This window comes from Panthera onca, chromosome Y, assembly GCF_046562875.1.
Source record: "Panthera onca isolate mPanOnc1 chromosome Y, mPanOnc1 haplotype 2, whole genome shotgun sequence".
NCBI lineage: Eukaryota > Metazoa > Chordata > Mammalia > Carnivora > Felidae > Panthera > Panthera onca.
In genome coordinates, this window is record NC_138358.1 from 22,193,278 (window position 1) to 22,214,556 (window position 21,279).

General features: G+C 35.0%; 1 protein-coding gene across 12 annotated transcripts in view; it reads right to left on the reverse strand.

Annotated features, from left to right (window-relative positions):
* Positions 1–8,071: 8,071 nt before the first annotated feature.
* LOC145714976 (zinc finger X-chromosomal protein-like) overlaps positions 8,072–21,279 on the reverse strand; it is a 53,961-nt gene continuing 40,753 nt past the window's right edge. For 11 of the 12 annotated variants that reach the window (XM_081794563.1, XM_081794562.1, XM_081794560.1 and 8 more), the window contains 5 exons: positions 14,504–14,653; positions 14,149–14,292; positions 13,406–13,561; positions 12,792–12,932; positions 8,072–12,036 (listed from right to left, as the gene is read on the reverse strand). In XM_081794563.1, the coding sequence (XP_081650689.1) occupies positions 10,856–12,036; positions 12,792–12,932; positions 13,406–13,561; positions 14,149–14,292; positions 14,504–14,653 (1,772 nt within the window). In that variant the 3' untranslated portion in view covers positions 8,072–10,855. The remainder of the gene's footprint in view (positions 12,037–12,791; positions 12,933–13,405; positions 13,562–14,148; positions 14,293–14,503; positions 14,654–21,279) is intronic. The other variant, XM_081794566.1, reaches the window with a different exon arrangement.

Here is a 21,279-nt window from a genome sequence, read left to right on the forward strand (position 1 = left end):
CTAATTACTGTTGTCACAGATGGCAAGATATAATAGTTTTTTATGGCTATTACTCCATTATACATATACATAATATGGACATTTGGGATTTCTTCCATATCATGGCTCTGGTCGTTATTGCTGCAGTAAACATAATGGTGCATATATCTCTTCAGATTGGTGTTTTTCTTAAGTGTATACACCCAGAAATGGAATGTTAGATTATGTGTAATTCTATTTTCAATTTTCTTTTTTTTTTTTAATGTTGATTTATTTTTGAGAGAGTGCACAGCAGGGGCACAGAGAGACAGATACATAGAATCTGAAGCAGCTCCAGACTCAGCTGTCAGCACAAGTCTGACATGGGGCTCGAACCACAAACCATGAGATAATGACCGAGCTGAGGTCAGACACTTAACCAACTGAGCCGCCCAGATGCCCCCATTTTCAAATTTCTGACTAGCTCAGTAGCATTTTCCACAGTGGCTACACCAGTTCACATTCTAACAAACAGTGAACAAAGTCTTCCATTCTCTGCATCTTTGTCGCATTTTGATTTTTTAATCCTAGCTATTCTGACAGGTATAAAGTACTATTTCATTGTTGGGTTATTGTTTATACAAGTATAATTTACATTCAGTATTATGCTAATTTCACATGTACAATGTAATTAACACTTCTACACACTATTCAGTGCTCACCACTACTAAGTGTACTCTTAGTCCTTCACCTGTTTTACCCATCTGCTGTCCCCAACCTCTTCTCTGACAATTACCAGTTCTCTATAGGTAAGAGTCTGTTTTGTCTCCTTTTTTGTTGTTGTTGTTGCTTTGTTTTCTTAAACTCCACATATGAATGAAATTTTATGGTATTTGGCATTCTCAGACTAGCTTATTTTGCTTAGCATTATACCCTCTATGACCATTCATGTTGTTGCAAATGACAAGACTTCATTCTTTTTTATAGGTAACATTCCGTATTTATTCTTTCTCTCTTCCTTTCTTCCTTCCTCCTTTCTCCCTTCCTCCCTGCCTCCCTTTACACTCACACATATATACGGCACCTTCTTTACCCGTTTATTCATCTATCAATGGACACTTGGGTTGCTTCCATAATTTGGCTATTGTAAACAATGCTTCAATAAACAGAATGAACATATCTTTTGGAATTAGTACTTTTGTATTGTTTGGGTAAATACTCAGAAGTATGATTACTGGATCATATGGTATTCCCATTTTTTATTTTTTTGAGGGAGCTCCATTGTGTTTTCCACAGTGACTGCATCAGTTTGCATAACCACCAACAGTTGTTGGTTCCTTTTTCTCCACATCCTCACTAACACTCATTATTTATGTTACTGATTTTAGACATTCTGACAGCTGTGAGTTGATATATCATTGTAGTTCATTTTGATTTTCATTTCCCTGGTGATTAGTGATGTTGAACATCTTTCATGTATCCTTTGTCCTCTGTTTGTCTGAAGAAACTCATGTCTTCTGCTGGTTTTTAATAGGATTATTTGGTTTTGGGGTATTGAGTTGTATAAGTTCATTGTATATTTTGGATGCTAACCCTTTATCAGACATGTCTTTTGCAAATATCTTCTCCCATTCAGTAGGTTGCCTTTTGGTTTTGTTGACTCTTTCTTTTGCTGTGAAGCTATTATCTTGATATAGTCTCAGCAATTTATTTTTGTTTTGTTTTCCTTGCCTTAGGACACATAATTTAAAAAAAAATGTTGCTATAGTCCATATCAGAGACATTACCTGTGTTCTCATCTAGGATTTTTATGGTTTTAGGTCTCACGTTTGTCTTTAATGCATTTTGATTAACTCTTCTTTAAATATGTGGTAGAATTCAACTGTGAGGCTCTCTGGTCCTGGACTTTTGTTTGTTGGGAGTTCTGTTTTCATTTACTAACTCAATTTCAATACTAATAAGCAGTCTCATTGCACCAACTCAATTTCAGTACTAATAAGCAGTCTCATTGCACCAACCAGGTGACCTTTGATGTGATCAGCACACCCAAAGTGGCTATTGCATTTGCACACTCTGTAGGTGGACTTGGCTGGTATTGGCATCTGTCCAAAGCACTTCTAAACAGGAGGGCACAAACAACCTACACAAAATTGATTCTGGATACCAGGGGGGATTGTGCTTCTGGGCCCCATATGATGTCTTTTACATAAGAAGAGATGTAATTGAACTACTTAATACATAGGAGCAAACAGAGAGTCATGCAAAATGAGAAAACAGAGAAATATGTTCTAAGCCTCAGAAAAATAACTAAACACAGTATCTCAATATACACAATATCAATACACAAATTTCAATATATCTGATAAACAGTTCAAAGTAATGGTCAAATATGCTCACAGAACTCAGGAGAAATTTGAACACAAAGAACTTAAAAACATTGAAAAAATAAAGAACGAGTCAGAATTGAAAAATACAATAACTGAAATTAAAAATATATACTAGAAGGAATAAACAACAGATTAGAGGACAGTGATGAATGGATAAGTGATCTAGGGAAACAGAATAAAGGAAATCAAGTTGAAAAGTAAAAAGAAAAAAATATTAAAACTAAGATGGTGTAAGAATTTGAAGTATGGACCTTTGGGATTGCATCAAGCATAATAACATTCTGGGGAAGGAAATAGGAAAACAGGTTTAGGAAGCACAGAGACCTTAAAACAAGATGATCTGAAAGAGGTCTACACCAAGACACATAATAATTAAGAAGGCAGGGACTAAATATAAAAAAGCTTAAAATGAAAACAATAAAATAACTTATATGTAAGGCAAATCTCCTAAGTCAGCTGATTTATCAGCAGAAATTTGCACAACAGAAGGGAGTGGTATGATACATTCAAAATTCTGACAGTAAAAGCCTACAACCAAGAATCCTCTACCAACAAAGGCGAACAGAATTGAAAGGCAGATAAAGTTTCTCAGATGAATAAAAGTTAAAAAGAGTTCATCATCAAGACAGTGCGTCTCATGAAAAAAGCTAAACATACTTCTTTAAGTGGAAAATAGAAGATCATAACTAGAAAGAATAAAATAATGAGTCAGTTAAACAACCAACTTTTGCTTAGGTCACCGTCTCACAGTTTGTGAGTTTGAGCCCTGCTTTGGGCTCTCTGCTGACAGCTCAGATTCGGGAGCCTGCTTCAGATTCTGTGTCTCCCTCTCTCTCTGCCCCTCCCCCATTCATGCTCTGTCTCTCTCTCAAAAATAAATAAACATTAAAACATAGGGGAAGGGAAAAGAAAAATTAAGTACGATAAAAACAGAGGGAGGTAAACCATAAGAGACTCTTAAATACAGAGAACAGAGTTGCTGGAGGGTGGTGGGTGGGGGATGGGCTAATGGGTGATGGGCATTAAGGAGGGCACTTATGATGAGCACTGGGAGTTGCATGTAAAGAATAAATAACAGTTCTACTCCTGGAAAATATTACACTATATCCAGTAACTTAGATACAAAATTTGGGGAAAAAAAGAAGGACTCCCATCTCTCAATTTCATAGTTAACCACTGTTAAGAGTTTTCTATGTAACATTTCTGACACGTTTATGCATGTGTGAACATATTACTCTGATTTTTCAGTCAACAGTATGTTAGAGAAACCTTTCCACATCAACTACAAATAGCTCTATTTATGCTTCTTAATGCCTGAATAGCATCAAATGTTCCATTGTAGGAGAGGAAGTAGTGAGGTATGGCAGGAATTACACAGAAAATATCATTTGTTATATGGGTCCCAAATGAAATAAAGTTAGAACAGTTGTTTTAACTCATTTGGGTCTTAGTCTCTCAAAAACAAAACAGAGATATCAATGTTAAAATAGCCAGTTATTTTATCAATAACTTCATTATGGTGCTTCCTTCTACTTATACTGTAAAGTTTTTACCTTCTGCCTTTTCTCTGTTTAACACTCTATTTTTGAGAGAGCCAAAGCTATAATTAAGTTATCCCAAACCACTCCATTTTAGGTCTGTTGTCTTGTATTCAGCAAGTCTCCTAATAGGAGCAAGACGCCTATTATAGGAGACAAAAGACATTATGTATTGACAGAAGGGTCAGTCAACCAAAAATATGTAAGAATCAGATACACACCAAGTTATATGAAAAAATACTCACACAGAATTAAAGAGAAACAGATGTACCATAATAGTAGAATAATCCACACCCAGTAACAGATAAAACTGGAAAAAAAGATGAAAAAGAAAATAGAGATATTGAATACAATAAACAGAACATTCATTCCAGCAATTGCAGACTAACTATACCTTCCATTCAAGTGCATGTGGAACATTCTACATGGAATAGACCATAGGTTATTTATTTTAAGACAGTGGTGGAGGCAGAGAGAGAGAAAGAGGGAGAGAGAATCCCAACCAGGGCTCCACACTGTCAGTGCAGAGCCTGACATGGGGCTTGAACTCAGGAACCATGGGATCGTGACCTAAGCTGAAATCAAGAGTGGGACACTTAACCAACTCAGCCACCTAGGCGTCCCAAAGCTCAATATATTTTAAAAGGTTGAAATCATGTAAAGCATCTTCTGTACCCACAAAGGAATAAGGCTAGAAATGGATAATACATACACCACCTCCAGAATATTTACAAAAATGTGGAAATTAAATAACATCCCATTAAACCACCAGTAGGTCAAAGAAAAAATTCACAAGTGAAATTAGGAAGTAATCTCGAGTAAATTGAAAAATACAAGAAACCAAAATTACAGAAATAGTGAAAACAGTTCTGAGAGGGAAATCTTACCAACACTTCTATTAGAAGAAAAATTTGCTGTGCCTGGGTGGCACACTTGGTTAAGTGCCTGACTCTTGATTTTGCCTCAAGTCATGATCTCATGATTTGTGAGACTGAGCCACATGTCAGGCAGAGCTTGCTTAGGATTCTCTCTCTCCTCTCGCTGCCCCTCCCATTCATGCTTTCTCTCAAAATACATACATACATAAACATTAAAATAAAAAAAATGTGTAGGGGCGCCTGGGTGGCTCAGCCGGTCAAGCGTCCAACTTCAGCTCAGGTCATGATCTCACAGTTTGTGAGTTTGAGCCCTATGTTGGGCTCTGTGCTGACAGCCCACAGCCTGGAACCTGCTTCAGATTCTGTCTCCAGATTCTTTCTCTGCCCCTACCTGCTCGCACTCTGCCTCTCTCAACAATAAATATTTTTTAAAAATGTGTATGTATATGCAGAAAATTGCATAAAAACTGTTTAAACCCTAAATACAAACAGTAAAGCAAACATGGGGCACCTGGGTGGCTCAATGGGTTGAGCATCCAACTTCGGCTCAGGCCATGATCTCAAGCTTCATGGGTTGGAGCCCTGCGTCGGGCTCTGTGCTGATGGCAGAGCCTGGAGCCTGCTTCAGATTCTGTGTACCCCTTTCTCCCTCTCCCTCCCCTGCTCACACTCTCTCTCTTTCTCAAAAAGAAATAAAGATTAAAAAAAAATTAAATAAAAAAAGAAGTAAAACAAATACAACCCAAAGCAAGAAGGAAAAAAAGATTAGTACACAGATAAATGGGACAACAGAAAAAGAATTAACAAAACCAAAAACTGATGCTTTGACTAAATTGGTAAAATATGAATTAGCTAGACTTAAATGAGTTAGAAAGTTAGCTAGGAAAAAGGTGTGAAATTACTTAAGTCAACAATGAATGTAGGTTATTACCAATAAGCTTACATAAAAAATTTTAATACCACAAATAATTCAACACCAGCAATTTAGACAACATAGAAGAGATGAACACATTTTTAAAAATGCACAAAATACTAAATCAAGAAAAATATCTGAAAACCTGTAAACAAATATATTTAATTAGTCATACATAAAACACTCAGCCAAATAAAAGCTTAGAATAGCATGGTTTCATTGGTAAATTTTAAAGTTTATTTATTTATTTTGAAAGACACAGACTGCACATGAGTGCACAAATGAGGGCAGAGAAGAGGGAAAGAGAGAATGAATTCCAAGCTGTCAGCACAGAGCCCAACGGGGGGCTCAGTTCTATGGACTATGAGACCATGACCTGAGACTTAACCAACTAAGCCACCTGGGTGGCCCAGGTGAATATTAACATTAAGGAAAAATTAAGACATCACTGAAGTCTTCTGAAAATAGAATATTTCCTAACTCCTTCTGTGAAGCAGAATTATCAGATACCAAAACCAGAGAAAGACATTACAAGCAAATTAGACTAGGGAGCCTATGTGGTTTAGTTGGTTGGTCATTGGAGTCTTGATTTCAGCTCATGTCATGATCCAGGGTCTCTGGGATAGAGCCCTGCATTGGGCTCCACACTGAGGATGGAGCCTGCTTAAGTTTCTCTCTCTCCCTCACAGTCTTTCTCTAAAATAAATAAAATAAAAAATAAGAAAAGTACAGACTAATATCCCTGATGAATACTGATATAAAAATCCATAATAAAATATTAGCAAGCCTAATGAAGTAGCATATTAAAAGGATTATACAGCATAATGGGATACCTACCTAAATGGCATATATCCATGGGTTATAAAACACGATGTATAAACAATGGTTATAATAAACCACAGTAACAGGATGATAAAAACATCATTATGATCTCAGCTGATTCAGAAAAGTCACTGGACAAGACTCAATACACTTTTGTGGTCAAAACAACTAACCAGGAATAAAATGAATTACAATATAATAAAGTATATATATATAAAAAGTGCATAGCTAACTTGGTACTTAATGGGGAAACCTTTGAAGCTAACATGAGGATTAAAGCACAGATGGTAGGTGAATAAGCCAGTCATACACACAAAAAAATACTCTACAATTCTGTTTATGAAATGAATTTAAGTAATCATTCTGCAAAATGTAGAATGGTGGTTACTAAGGACTGGTACAAGTAGAGAAAGGAGTAATGATTATATAGCTTCAGATTTGCCAAGATGTAACAGTTATGGAGATCAGTTTCACAAAACTATAGATATACTTAACCTACTATAGTTTATACTTGAAAATGGCTAAGATGATACGGTTTATGTTTTTTACCACAATAAAACAGATTGGTGAGTCCAATGCAATTTTGATATAATAGGTATAGAGTGCATCCAAGATTTTGTACTTGTAACAAGCTTCCAAGTAATTTTGATCGTGGCAATCCCTGGACCAAAATTCAAAACACCAGTGCTCTGAAATATCCAATCTATAAGACACTGACTGGCCATAATGCTTTTCCTTACATTAACCCTAGAATTTGTGGGGAATAAAAGAAAATTACATAACTAAGGATCAACTAGGGCACCTGGGTGTTTCAGTTGATTAAGCCTCTGACTTTGGTTTAGGCCACGATCTCACGGTTTGTGAGTTGGAGCCTGTGCTCTGTGCTGACAGCTGACAGCCTGGAGACTGCTTTTGGATTCTGTGTCTCCTCTCTCTCTGCCCCTCCGATGCTCAGGCTTGGTCTCTCTCTCTCAAAAATAAACATTTCAAAAAATTAAAATGTAAAGTAAACGAGGTTCCAGAGAATAGGGCAGTAAATTATCAAAATAACTGGAGTCATAATTAGCAGCCCAAACAAAATGAGACAACTTCTCACATAATTTTTATGCAACTTCAGACTATGACAATAACCCACCAAAGTTAGTATCTATTAAAGTCCTCCAAACTTGGCACAAAGACAACTGTAGGACAGTCTCTATGGAGTTATAATGAAATTAACTTTAAGTGCTTTAAAACATCACTTCATGCTTGGTTTTTCTGAGAACATTTACGTTAGAAGAAATGAAAATCCCAAAATAACAAATACTCTGAAAATAAAACAACAAAATGAATTTCACTGATAGGCTGATCAAAGAACTCATCAATTAGCTCTGTACTACTCTAAAATATTAGTTGTAAAATCACAGGATTAACAACTGCATCCAAATAACAAAATCAAAAGGAAATTCTGCATTTTGTATTCCATTGTTAAGCAATGGGAAAATAAAAACAGTACATTTTATATTTATTAGATTTAATAAAACTTTTTATGAAAAGGTGTTACGTTAGTACTGAAACAAATAGACTAAACACTGATTAACAAGAAAATATTTTGATTTTTATTTCTGCATGTTATTCTCAAGTACACATTTACAATAGTGTCACACTCTTCTATATGAATTTATCAAGTATTTTACTTTAAGTATTTTACAATGTTTACAGAGGAAGAGACATATAATATTTAATAGGCTATTTCAACAAAACAATAACTTATGTTCTTGTAAAAATCTGTACCTCTTTAAAACATTAAACTGAAACATCCAAACTTGTTTAGCTTTGCTAATCAAATTGTTTTAAGAACTAAAACATCCTGCAACTAATATTGGTACATAACAGTAAGTACAATTTCATTTTTTCTTTTTAAAGACAAATGTTTTATCATATTCGCTTGACCAAATCCTTAAATACCTTTTAAAGGTTTCGATATTGTGCTTAAAAAAACAAAACAAAATAACTGTGTAAGACTTCAGACTATGAGAGCAATATAAAATATGTGAAGTGTTGTGTTCTTTATCTTCAGTTTATTTTTAAAATATAATTAAATAAGGTTTTTATCTGTATTAATTTTAAAGAATGTTTTAAAATTCTTAAATGTAAACTTTTATTTAAACATTTCCTTTTATATTACTTCAGGGAAAAAACAAATGCAAGGGAAAGTAAAAGATTCTCACACAAAAAAATAAGAATTTTTTAAGTTCAGGACAATGGACACTAAAAGTGGGGTGAGACAAATTTGAGGACCAAGAAGGCTTACGGGGTTTCCAAATCCATCCTGTTGCTTGAATGGCATTATGTTTAAATGCCTAAGCACTTGATTTAAAAGTAGACTAAATTAATCCAGCCTTCAATACCTCCAAATATTTATATTTCTAACCCTATAAATATAACTTCTGAATATGAATAGTAGTGGAACAGAGAAAAGGCAGAAGGTAAAAACTTTACAGTAAAAGAAGGAAGCACCATAATGAAGTTGCAAGGGAATGATCAAGAGGGGAAAAAATTTTTTCTATTTGTATATAATGTGCCAGTATGTATGTGCCAATACTCAAGTAAAAAAAAAAAAAAAAAGTGTTTTCTATTTTCGAAAATTCAGATGAACACAACCAAATTCTAAGTAACTGTCTCAATTCGTTTTATAGGTTTATGACTCACTGACTGCTTAAAACATGCCAAATGACAAAAAACAAAAGCTGTAAAAGGCTTGGTGCTATTCCGAATAAAGTTTAACATTTTCATTATATAGTTTAAACACATCTTTAACTTCTAATCAAAGCTAACTTGAATATTAAATCTTTTTCAAGTTTGCTAACTGAAACAGTAAAACAACAACAAAAAACCAGACTAACCTTGTCAATTTTAATTAGCAGCCATCCTCTGGAGCCATTAATCTTACTCTACATTGTAAAAAGATGTTTCTTTTACATGCTTCTCAAGTGAGCACTGAGATTTATGTTTAGATATTCATTTGCTTTTCAGAAAAATTTAAGGTATGAAGCTAAAATTATATAAAAATATTGTATCTAGAAATACCTTCTCTTTTCAATTACCAAACAGATTTAAAAGAAAATACTTCAGTCTTTAAAAATACCACTGTCCTAGTTTCCTTCTAATTCTTGCTTCAAGTTAATTTAATCTATCTGAATAGCAAGTTTGTAAAATGTTCTTTCATATATCCCTGGATCTTTCACTTTACTGTGCATTTAATACTTTTCATTATACACTTAAATTTGGGATTGTGTAAGTATGTAAAACAAGCAACACATAGGCACATATAAAATCTGTAGCACACTTACAGATACAGTTGCAAAATATGCCATGAACTGGCTTTTATCTCTAAGATTCTAAAACTCAGTAAGTCTCATTTCTAGAACACAATTATTCCAAAACAAAACTATGTAAACAGAAACATAACAAACAGGTAAAAAGCAAAACCTTCCAACAGCTTTCTAAAAGGGTGCTATGCTGAGAAAAGATGTACGACAGAGAAAGCCACAAGAAAGCCTAGTTTGTTAAATAAAATGAAGGGGCGCCTGGGTGGCGCAGTCGGTTAAGCGTCCGACTTCAGCCAGGTCACGATCTCACGGTCCGTGAGTTCGAGCCCCGCGTCGGGCTCTGGGCTGATGGCTCAGAGCCTGGAGCCTGTTTCCGATTCTGTGTCTCCCTCTATCTGCCCCTCCCCCATTCATGCTCTGTCTGTCTCTCTCTGTCCCAAAAATAAATAAAAAACGTTGAAAAAAAAATTTTAAAGAAAATTAAACATAAAACTAGCAAATGTTCTGTATTTAGCAATGCTAGAGACTCAAATGGAAAGTTTCACTGTCATGTGGTCTGAAAAATATTAAGCAAGACAAAGAAATTACTTTCAGGTAATGATTAGACCCAAGAATACAATCTGTTTCTATTTGTAGATGTTTGTATTTAATCTAAAAAATTTATGGGGAAAATGAGTCAAAATAATTACTTTTTGAATAACCAATTGTGTGTTTTTAATCTGTAAGTGGTCTTAGAAGAGTACCATCAATGTGAATAAATATTTAAATGAATAGTAAAACTTCTAAGACTGAAAAAGTTAAGTACAACATCAGAGTTTCATTTTTAAAAGCAACTTCATTGTTGCTACTTTTTGCCACTGAACAAACTGAATAGGATCCAGAACACTCTATTTAGTAAAATGTAAAGAAAAGTTGACTAGAAGCAATAATTCTATTTGTACACAGCATAAATTGATATACAGTATTGCATGTGAATGAGACTGATTGGCTTTAAAATGAGATTTCTGCTTTAGGGCCAATATCTCCACAAATGTCTGTATGAGGACTATTAGGACATGCCAACTTCCTTATGATGTCGCATTATGTGCTGGTTCTTTTCTGAAGGTCGTCGGAACCCCTTCTTGCAGTACTCACAACGGTGAGGATAGTCTTTCGTATGAATGGAGATAACGTGCCGTTTAAAGCCCGAGGCGTCTGTAGTGCTATACTCACAGTACTCACACTGGTACACTTTCCTGCCACTGTGTGTCTTCATATGCTTTTTAAGCTCATTCTGCTGCCTAAATCCCTTTCTACATCTCTTACACCGAAACGGAAGATCTTTTGTGTGAACTGAGAGAATATGGCGACTTAGAACAAATGGATCTGCAATCTTAAAGTCACAATGTCTACACTGGTGCATTTTTTTACCCTTGTGGGCAGCCACGTGTTTCTTGAGTTCAGAAGGCCTGTGAAAGCCTTTGTCACACATGTCACACTTGTGGGGGTAGTCTTTCGTGTGGACTGAAATTATGTGTCGTTTCAAGTCGCTCGAGTTCGAACTCTTGTGGTCGCAGTGCAAACACTGGTGTGTTTTGCTTTCTTGGTGGATAAGAGCATGTTGCTGCACCTCTTTGGTATCTGAGAAAGTCAGAAGACAGATGTCACACTTGAATGGCATCTCTTTACTATGCTTAGTTTTTACATGTGTTTTCAAGTTAGAAGAGTCTGCAGACCTATATTCGCAGTACTGGCACTGGTATGGCTTCTCCCCAGTATGGATTCGCATGTGCTTCTTGAGCTCTGACGGGTGACGAAAACCTTTACCGCACTCCACACAAATATGAGGGAAGTTCTTGCTGTGGACCGCCAAAAGGTGGCGATTCAATAACCCTTGTTCAGCTGTCTCATATTCACAGAATTTACACTTGTGCATTTTGTTGGCTTTTTCTTTATGCACCATTTTGTGAGTAAACAAAGCCCCAGCATGAGAGAAATGCTTCCCACACTCATCACATTCGATGGCCTTCTCGGCCTTGCTGGTGAGCTTGTGGCTCTCCAGGTGGTTGTGTAAACTTATCTTCTTGTTGGTAGTGTAATCACAATCAGTACAGTGGTACTTCTTCTTGGTAATGTGTTCAGGATGGTTTTTCATGTGCCTTTTCAAAAAACCTCTTGACTTAAATTTTTTCCCACAAATCATGCAAGGATAGACAGTTAACGGATGTCCATCAGGGCCAATAATTATTGCTAAGAAAGGAAGAGAAAAGAACATGAGTGATCAAACAACGGTTTGTTTTCGTTTCTTCAAGCATTTGAAGTGTGTGTTCTGAACATTATTGGACAAGTACTCCTAAAGGTTAACATTCTTTCCACTGATTTTAAATAAAAGAGGTAACAGCAAACTCCAAAATCTGACCAAAATCTAGGTCAGAAACTTCATTCAGTGTATCTGTACCAATCTCACTCCCAGTTTAAAGTAGTAAAGCCACATAGATTTGGATATCTACAGATATCACAAAAACAAAGTTCAACATTTCAGTTTTATTACTATTATGTCATATTTATACCAACTTAAAGTTTAACCACACCCAATTAAAAAACTATAATAGGCAAATCAACATATAAGATTTTACTGCAAAGGAACTGTCCAGTGTACAACTGAAATATTTGTCCTGCTCCTCTGTAAAGAAGCCCTGCTTACGCTGACAGAAATAATCTTTAAATTTGTTCATTTAAAGTTAAAGAAAATATTTTAGGGATTTATTTTAATTTCTCCTAAAATAACCTGAGATTTTATTCTGACTCAAAATCTGTTCTTTTTATTCTAGGAAATCATTCATGAATATCACTGAATTCTTAAAATTATATTTTCAAATTTAATAAAGAAAAGCTACATGTGATCTAGCAGCTAAATTGCTATCATTAACACTTCTGTGGATACATACTAGTTTCATTTGAGAGCTCACAGAGCACACTGCACTGTGGAACTTATGCACCCTCACCTGTTTGGTACTGCCTGGAATCAGGTCTTCTCCTTTTCTTTGGTTTTTGTTTAGCCAGTCTGCCGAGCCCAGCAGACTCATCTATGTGCAAGAGGGCACTTGCAGTGCCATTCCGGTTTTCAATGCCATCAGAATTATTACCTAACAATGTGTATTAAAAAACAAAATTATACAGTATTCTTTATAAAGAATTAGGGATTCTTTATTAACTACAACAGCAAAAAGCCATGATACTCATGAATGACAAATTTCCTATTTAGGTAATGGGCTGTAAGGTCATATTTATATACAAGAAAATAGGAAAAGCCTAGCTTCCAACTGTTGTAGCATTTTGCACCATGAACTCCCTTGATGATCCTCAAAATTGTGAAGGTATGATCCAGATAAACTCAAGATAATAAACTTCACCTTGAAAGCTTATTTCCTACATAATATAGGCATAAAAGAAACTGATGTTAAAAAAAATTAAAGGTCAAAGGCAGACCAAACAATTGTCCTCTGTCCTTAAATCACTATGTGGTACTTCCTATTTCTGAAACATAGAAACTATTTTTTATAATGAATTTATGTTTAAGAACCATGCAATCCTTTGAACCATTATGTATGTGACTTACCATAAGCTGCTGCCCATGCTATTGGCATGAAGGTTTTGATTTCATTGTCATCCATTTGCTGTTCATGCACAGCAGCAGCTGCTGCTGCTGCTACTGCAGCATCCTCCTCTCCTACTATCACTTCCATATAAACTTCATCAGCAATTTCAGCAACATCTAATTAGAAAATTACAACACTTTAATGACCAGGTTTACAGAGATCAGATGATATTTTGGTTTGGGGAAAACAGGGTCAGTCAGCTAAGCGTCTTACTCTTGAGTTTAGCTAAGGTCATGATCTCATGGTTCATGAGTTCAAGCCCCACATCAGGCTAGGCACTGACAGACAGTGCAGAGCCTGCTTAGGATTCTCTCTCCCTCACTGCCCCCTCCCTCCACCTCAAAATTTATTTTGAAATTTTCAAAATTTATTTCTCTGTCTCGAAATAAATAAATAAACCTAAAAAAAAATCAGTTGAATTCAGACAAACAGAAAAGAGGTTCAAATGGTACATACCAACAACATTACTTTCACATACTATATACTCTGTATTTGTTGAACGAACCATTCCTTTCCTGGCTTTCACAATAGTTTGTTTTTTAAGTGACATCCCAAGCAAACATTAACAGTCACTGATGTTCCTCTTTGGTATATAGCAGTACAATAATATCTATAATAGTAGTGTTTATTTTCTTCAAATATTGGTTGCACTTTTAAAGGTACACAAACAAAATTTTCTCCCACAGCAAGTCCACCTACTTACTTAAATCTTCATCTTCTTGCTGAGAGTCATTGACAGTCATATAAACCATCTTTTCCCTTGGTACTCGAATACTGCTATTTTGATCAAGTAATTCAACTTCACGGTCATTCTCAGGCTCACTCTCCACAATGTCTACAGTGCCACCTAACAGCGAAGATGACAATCTGAAAATTTATCTGAAAATTTCAATTCCATCCATTGGACTTATTACATTTTATATACTTTTCCACTGCTACATTGAAATCATTGATTAAAAGTTATCTTCAGAAAAGGTTTCAAATGTACTCAATCTAAACCACCCAAAACTAAATAGGTTAACGTGGGTTATCAGGATGTACTGAAGCTTTCCTCTTACCTAAGTCATCCTCTCCAGGGTCAGCTTTAAAAATGTACACCTTGATAACTTCAGGGCAAGTGCCATCCACTTTACAAGGATCGATTTCTGACTCTACATCCATGGTCATTCCAGAGGAAGCATCATGTTCTATTTTGCCAGCATCATCCACTAAGAGAAGAAATACATCATAAATAATAGTAACAGATACTTAATAAATAAAATATTACCATTTTCAAAATCCCTTTTAGATATAAAATCTCTAGGGGTGCCTTGGTGGCTCAATTAAGTGTCCAACTCTTGCTTTCAGATCAGGTCATAATCTTCCAATTTGTGAGATCAAGCCCCACGTTGGGCTCTGCGCTGACAGCACAGAGCCTGCTTGGATTCTTTTTCTCACAAACAAATAAACATACATTAAAAAAAATGATTATATATACATATACAATATACATATATATAATATATAATAATATAATACATAATGTAATATATATATATAATATCGAACTTGACTCATATAAAATTGGACAATTTTACCTAAGTAGAAAATTCAATAAATACATTTTGTAAATCTTCTAAAAATGGGATGACATACTAAGATAATTATTTTATATAAAGTAAGCTCCTGGTAACCTAAAAAATTAACAAAGCTCCTGGTAACCTAAAAAATTAACCTAAAGATATGCTTTATCTTTAATACACTAATATCCATAAGGTAAAACGATTATTATATTCTTAAGATCATGGAAATAATGTTCTACTAGTAAAAACCAGCAAATGCTGGTCTTAATACATTTTCTCAGCACTCTCTGTTTTCAATGAATATTACTTGGTCTTATCTGCTTCTTTTAGAATTGTTATTTTTTAAAAAAAAATCAAAATAGGTTTTTCAGAAAGGTACATTGCAATGGTCAATGTAAATTACAATGTCAAACTGTTTAAACATAAAACTACACATACACATACATGTTTTATACACATACATAAAGACACACACTTGATTTCATAAAACTAGTCCGGGTCATTGCTGACAAATGCAGTAAATGTATACTAAACATACAGCATTCTCATATAACTTAATGAAAGTAGTCTGTTTTATGTTTTGAAAAAAAAAGGTGCCCTATGTACCAATAAAGACACACATGACGCACACAGTGGAGATTCAGGGGATTTGGAAGAAACATTCCATATTTTAAGCTTCATAAAATAGATGAATACAGTATTATCTTTAGCATTTGGAAAATTAATAAAAGTAAAAAACAGTATCTCAAAGGATCAGACGCTGGATTGCAATAAATACCAAAAACATAATTCCCATATAATATAATCTTTTATCCACTGATATTCAGTTATGGCTATCCTCTGCTACCTTTGGCACAAATGGAAGTTTGGCAAAGACCAATGAATGAAAATTTAGTCAATACAATTCAAATTCTACATAAGCTGAATTTACTGATGTTGAGTGTACTAGAGAAAGACTGAAAAAAATGCTCTCTCTGTTCTAGGTACAACTGGCTTAGCTGCCACAGCTGAAGACCAAGCAGAGAACAGAACCAAAGCTTCCCAAAAAATACTGATTTAGTTTTCTTCAATTCACCCATCAAAGGTTGTCATTTTCCTTTCAGTTCCCTTTTTAGTGTTCTAGATTTATTGTATCCTTTTAATTGGGCATTCATTTTAATCCATTTGACAATGTTATCACAACTATAAATAAGACTTTGGACAGGTAAGTACTGGAGATACAAATATGGAAAAGTTATGGACTAAAAATATGTAATCCAACCAGAAATGGAGGTAGATGTAGGGATGGGTGAACTAATTAAGGAGTTCATTTGTCATGATGAGCACTGGGTGTTGTATCCAAGTATTGAATCAATAGATTGTACACCTGAAACTGATATTACACTGTATATTAACTAACTAGAATTTAAATACAAATTTTTTAAAAAAGTTACACTATAAAAAAAAGTTTGTAATCCAGTGGGAAAACAGATATTGAATAGATGATTATTTTAAAATGTGAGAATACTAATAAGATAACTACCATTTATCAAGTGATTACTATAAGCACTGTGTGATGCTTACACTAAGTAAAATACCACCAACATTTCACAGTAGAGCAAAGCAAACTCTGCAGTTTAGAAAAGTTTAATGTTTATATGAGGTCATATAGCTAGCAAGTGGCAAAATGAGAATTCAAAACAAAACCTGTAAGAGTCGTAAGTAACCCTAATCAATTTCTGGAGTTTTCAGAAATGTATTCTCTAACATCTGTAAGAGGCAATGGTAAATTGTGATAGTTAATAAATGATATAATTAACTAGATGGTTTCTATTAGCAGAGATCAGATGAATATAAACATGACTCAAGCACAATTCACCTAATGCTGTGGTGACAGTTATGACCATTTAATTTTACACCTTAATTCTTTTTTTCTTAAAGTAAGTCTTATGCCAAACATGGAGTTTGAACTCACAAGCCCAAGATCAACAGTCACATGCTCTACAGACTGAGCCAGCTAGGCACCTTAATCTTAATTTCTTAAACAGTGGCTAACAAAGACAAAAGTTAGATTTTGACATTTTTGAAAGAGATCTGCAAATTCCACATCAAATTCTTTACTATTATTTTATAAAGTTTATTTTGACAGAAGGAGAAAGAACCAGGTGGGAAGGGTCAGAGAAGAGGGAGACAGACGATCCTAAGCAGGCCCTATACTGACAGCAGAGAGCCTGATGTGAGGCTCGAACTCATGAGCTGTGTGATTGTGACCTGAGCTGGAATTGGACACTTAACCAACTGAGACACCCAAGCATCCCTCACATCAAATTCTTTCAAAGATCTAAAAATCTGTGGTGTCTGGGCGGCTTAGTCAGTCCACTGCCTGACTCTTGATTTTGGCTCAGGTCACGGTCTCATGGTTTATGAGTTTGAGCCCTGACTTGGCCTCTGTGCTGACAATGTGGAGCCTGCTTGGAATTATCTCTGACCTCCACTGCTGGCAATCTCTGTCTCAAGATAAATAAACATCAAAAAAACCACACAAAAATTTCATGTGTCTAATCAAAACTCTTACATAAAATTAATTATACCTAATATTAAGATGAATTTAGTACTTTAAAAGACGACATTAAAAAATGAAAATACATTAACACTTTATCTAATTTAGTTTGTTATTAAAATCAAGAACATCCCATCCCAATACATTCCATAAACAAACCTACTTCAGCATCTAGAAATCTTACAAACACAGAAAGTCCTACTAATGCCCATAGCAATGACACAGGACAAGTACAAAGCCAAGGAGGAATACCTGGTTGGTTAAAGTGTTTTAACCACTCTTGGTTAAAGTGTTTTAGGGCGCCTGGGTGGCGCAGTCGGTTAAGCGTCCGACTTCAGCCAGGTCACAATCTCGCGGTCCGTGAGTTCGAGCCCCGCGTCAGGCTCTGGGCTGATGGCTCGGAGCCTGGAGCCTGTTTCCGATTCTGTGTCTCCCTCTCTCTCTGCCCCTCCCCCATTCATGCTCTGTCTCTCTCTGTCCCAAAAATAAATAAAAAACGTTGAAAAAAAAAATTAAAAAAAAAAATAATAAAGTGTTTTAGTGGATGCTATATGGAATCAGATTCAAGGAGGCTGAGGATCTATAAAGATGTTTGTTAATTTCTTTAAAAAGTTTAGAATGAAAAAAAAGAACAAAGGAGCAGTAGTCAGAATGGATTAGAGGATCAAAGAGACAACTATTTCACCAATAAAAACATGTAAGTATGTTCATAATCTGTGAGAGTAGTAAAGTAATAAGTACGAGGCTGGAGTTAGAGGACACAGTAATTATGGGGTCCAAGTCTCAGAGGGAATTGGAGATGAAATAAGGAGAAAATATAATTCTTAAGAAATTTGCCTTAAGCATTTAAGAAGAAACACACTATTCCTTTTAACACTGGAGGACAGATCAATAGAAATGTAGTTAGCTTCTTAAGGAAAAGAGGGCAGGAGAGGAAAACAGGAAAACATCCTGACTGGTTATCTTCAGGTATATATACAGGAGTAAGAGGAGGCAACGACTTTGCCTCAAGAATGACAGACCAAGTTAAGTATTTCAGAAGTGAAAGAGAAAGAGCTGTCCAAGAAGAGCTTTAGGATATGAATATGTACTCTCTGCATTATATATATATAGATACACAGCTTTCCTAAACCGTATGTAACATAAGGTATTTTAGCGATGTTTTATATAGTTTGTAGGCAAAAACAGGCATCATGCCCTTAATTATAACACTATGTACAGTCTTTTCTTCAATGCTAAATACTTGTTTTTTGACACATCCAGCTGACTGAGCCAAGGTTATTTTCCTAAAGGTGGCTTTGGAATGTCAAACTGAGACAACATTAGGACAGAGATCTCAGTAAACCATTTAGGATAGTTCTGAATAAATCTACAACTTCTCTAAAGTACTAATCTTTTGGGGAAGTTGGCCTCTATCAGAAGGTTTGTAAAAAGTGATTCTAAGCAGGTACTGAAAAATCTAATGCCTTATGTATAGATGATCACATAAAATGTTCTTAAATGTTAATTTCTGCGTAGTCATAAAATTAAACTCTTTAAAGAACAGACTACCTAATGACTATGGAGCTTGAAAAATGTCATGTATTTAACCTGCAGTTATAAAAGATCTTTCTATTATCATTTTTTTAGTATTTAGTTGTTTTTTTGTTTTTTTTTTGGAGAGTACAAGCAGGGGACAGGGAGAAAGAGGGGCACAGAGGATCTGAAGCAGGCTCTGCACCAACATCAGGAAACCCAATGTGGGGCTGAAAATCACAAACTGCAAGATGATGACCTGAGCTACAGTTGGACTCTTAATCGATGGAGCCACCCAGGTGCCCTGGTGCTTCTATGCTTTAAAAAGTATATTAAAAAAAAAAAAAAAAAATCCAATGTCAGATCTAGCTGAGAACAGCAAAGCTATTCCTAAATGAATTATTACAAAGCAACTTCTTAAAAAAATCCCACACACCTTAAGTGTCCTATTAACATGTACAATCTCACTGTGGTTTTAAAACTGCCATTAAAATTTAAAAACAAAGAAGGCTTGAATAAATATCTTCAGACAGCAGTAAATTATTTCTATATAATTGTCTTTTTAAAAAATGTGGTTTCCCTAAATTTCTGGAAAAGACTGCTTCTAATAATAATCACCATTTTGCATGACATCTTACAATTTCTTCAACACTTGTATTTTATTTCACTTTTTCCAAATAAAGAACAAAAATTTGGGGGTAGTATGTGATTTGCCTCAAGTTCACTGAGCTGATAAGTTAAATGTAAGGGGAAGGAATGAAAAAGATAGTCTTCAAAACTCAGATTTTCATTTCATTTTCAGTTGGTTGTATTTATCTCACTTCTCTAAGTTTCTAAAGAACTGACTACAATACTGCAAGAGATGCTGCAACTGTATTCTGTCTAATTTATCTTATAAATAGAGAAATCTTTTACCATTCTCATGTTCTTATTACTGATGGCTTGCCTAAAAACAAGTGCAGGTTGCTATTCAAGTTTATCAACCACAGCCTATCCCAATGAACATAACAATTGTCTACTGATTTCCCTTTCCCCAGATTTCTCACGAGATATCTGCCAGCTTTCATAAACCAAAGATCCTAGCAACTAAGAACACTCAAACTGCCTTCTGCCTTTATAATCATTATTCTCTCCCAATACCCACAACCCCACCAGAACACTCCAACTGTCCTAATTTTAAGCAATTCTCATGCTTACTCAGCTTCACTTTAAAGAAACCTTAGTATTTGTAGACAAGATACATCTTATTGTGATCAAATCCTATTATTACCCAAAACTATCAATAAAATCTGTAAGAATACTAGTGATATTTTTCTTGTTAAAGTGTGTTTATTTATTTTGAGAGAGAATGCACAAGAGGGGCAGGCAGAAAGGCTCTGTCAGTGCAGAGCCTGATGAAGTGCTTGACCTCATAAACCCCCAAGGTTCAAATAGCCATCTAAAAGTGTGAATGATTAACTCATTCAGGTTTTAATTTGCATCCCCAAAATGTCTAATGATGTTGAACACCTTTCATGTGCTTATTTTCTTCTTTGGAGAAATGTCTATTCAAGTCTATACCCCTTTTTAATTGGACTGCTATTTATTATTGAATTGCAGATATTCTTTATATGTTCTGGTTCCTTAGGTACCAGGTCCTTAGGTATATGCTTTTCAAATATTTCCTTCCATTCTCTGTTATCTTTTCACTTACTTGACAGTTTCTGGTAAAGAAAAACATTTTCAAACTTGATGAATACATGCATTTTTTTCCTTGTGCTTCTATTTTGTTCTAAGATGTTTTCAATTTTAGCTCCTACACAGGTCTTCAATTTTTGTGGGTGTGTGTGCAGTTTTTTTTTTAAGTATATTTATTTATTTATTTATTTATTTATTTATTTATTTATTTATTTATTTAGAGAAAGAGAGAGAGAGAGAGAGAGAGAAGGTGTGTCAGCAGGGGAGAGACAGAGAGAGAGGAACAAAGAGAATCCCAAGCAGGCTCCAAGATATCAGCATGAACCTGATGCAAGGTTGAACTCACAAACTGTGAGATCATGACCTGAGATGAAAACAAGAATTGGCTGCTTAACTGACTGAGTCACCCAGGAGTCCCCAGTTTATTGTAATTTCAAAGTCCAGAATTTCTATTTATTTTAAAACTTCTCTTTATTGGGGCACCTCGGTGGCTTAGTCAGTTCGATTTCAACTCAGGTCATGATTTCACAGTTTGTGAGTC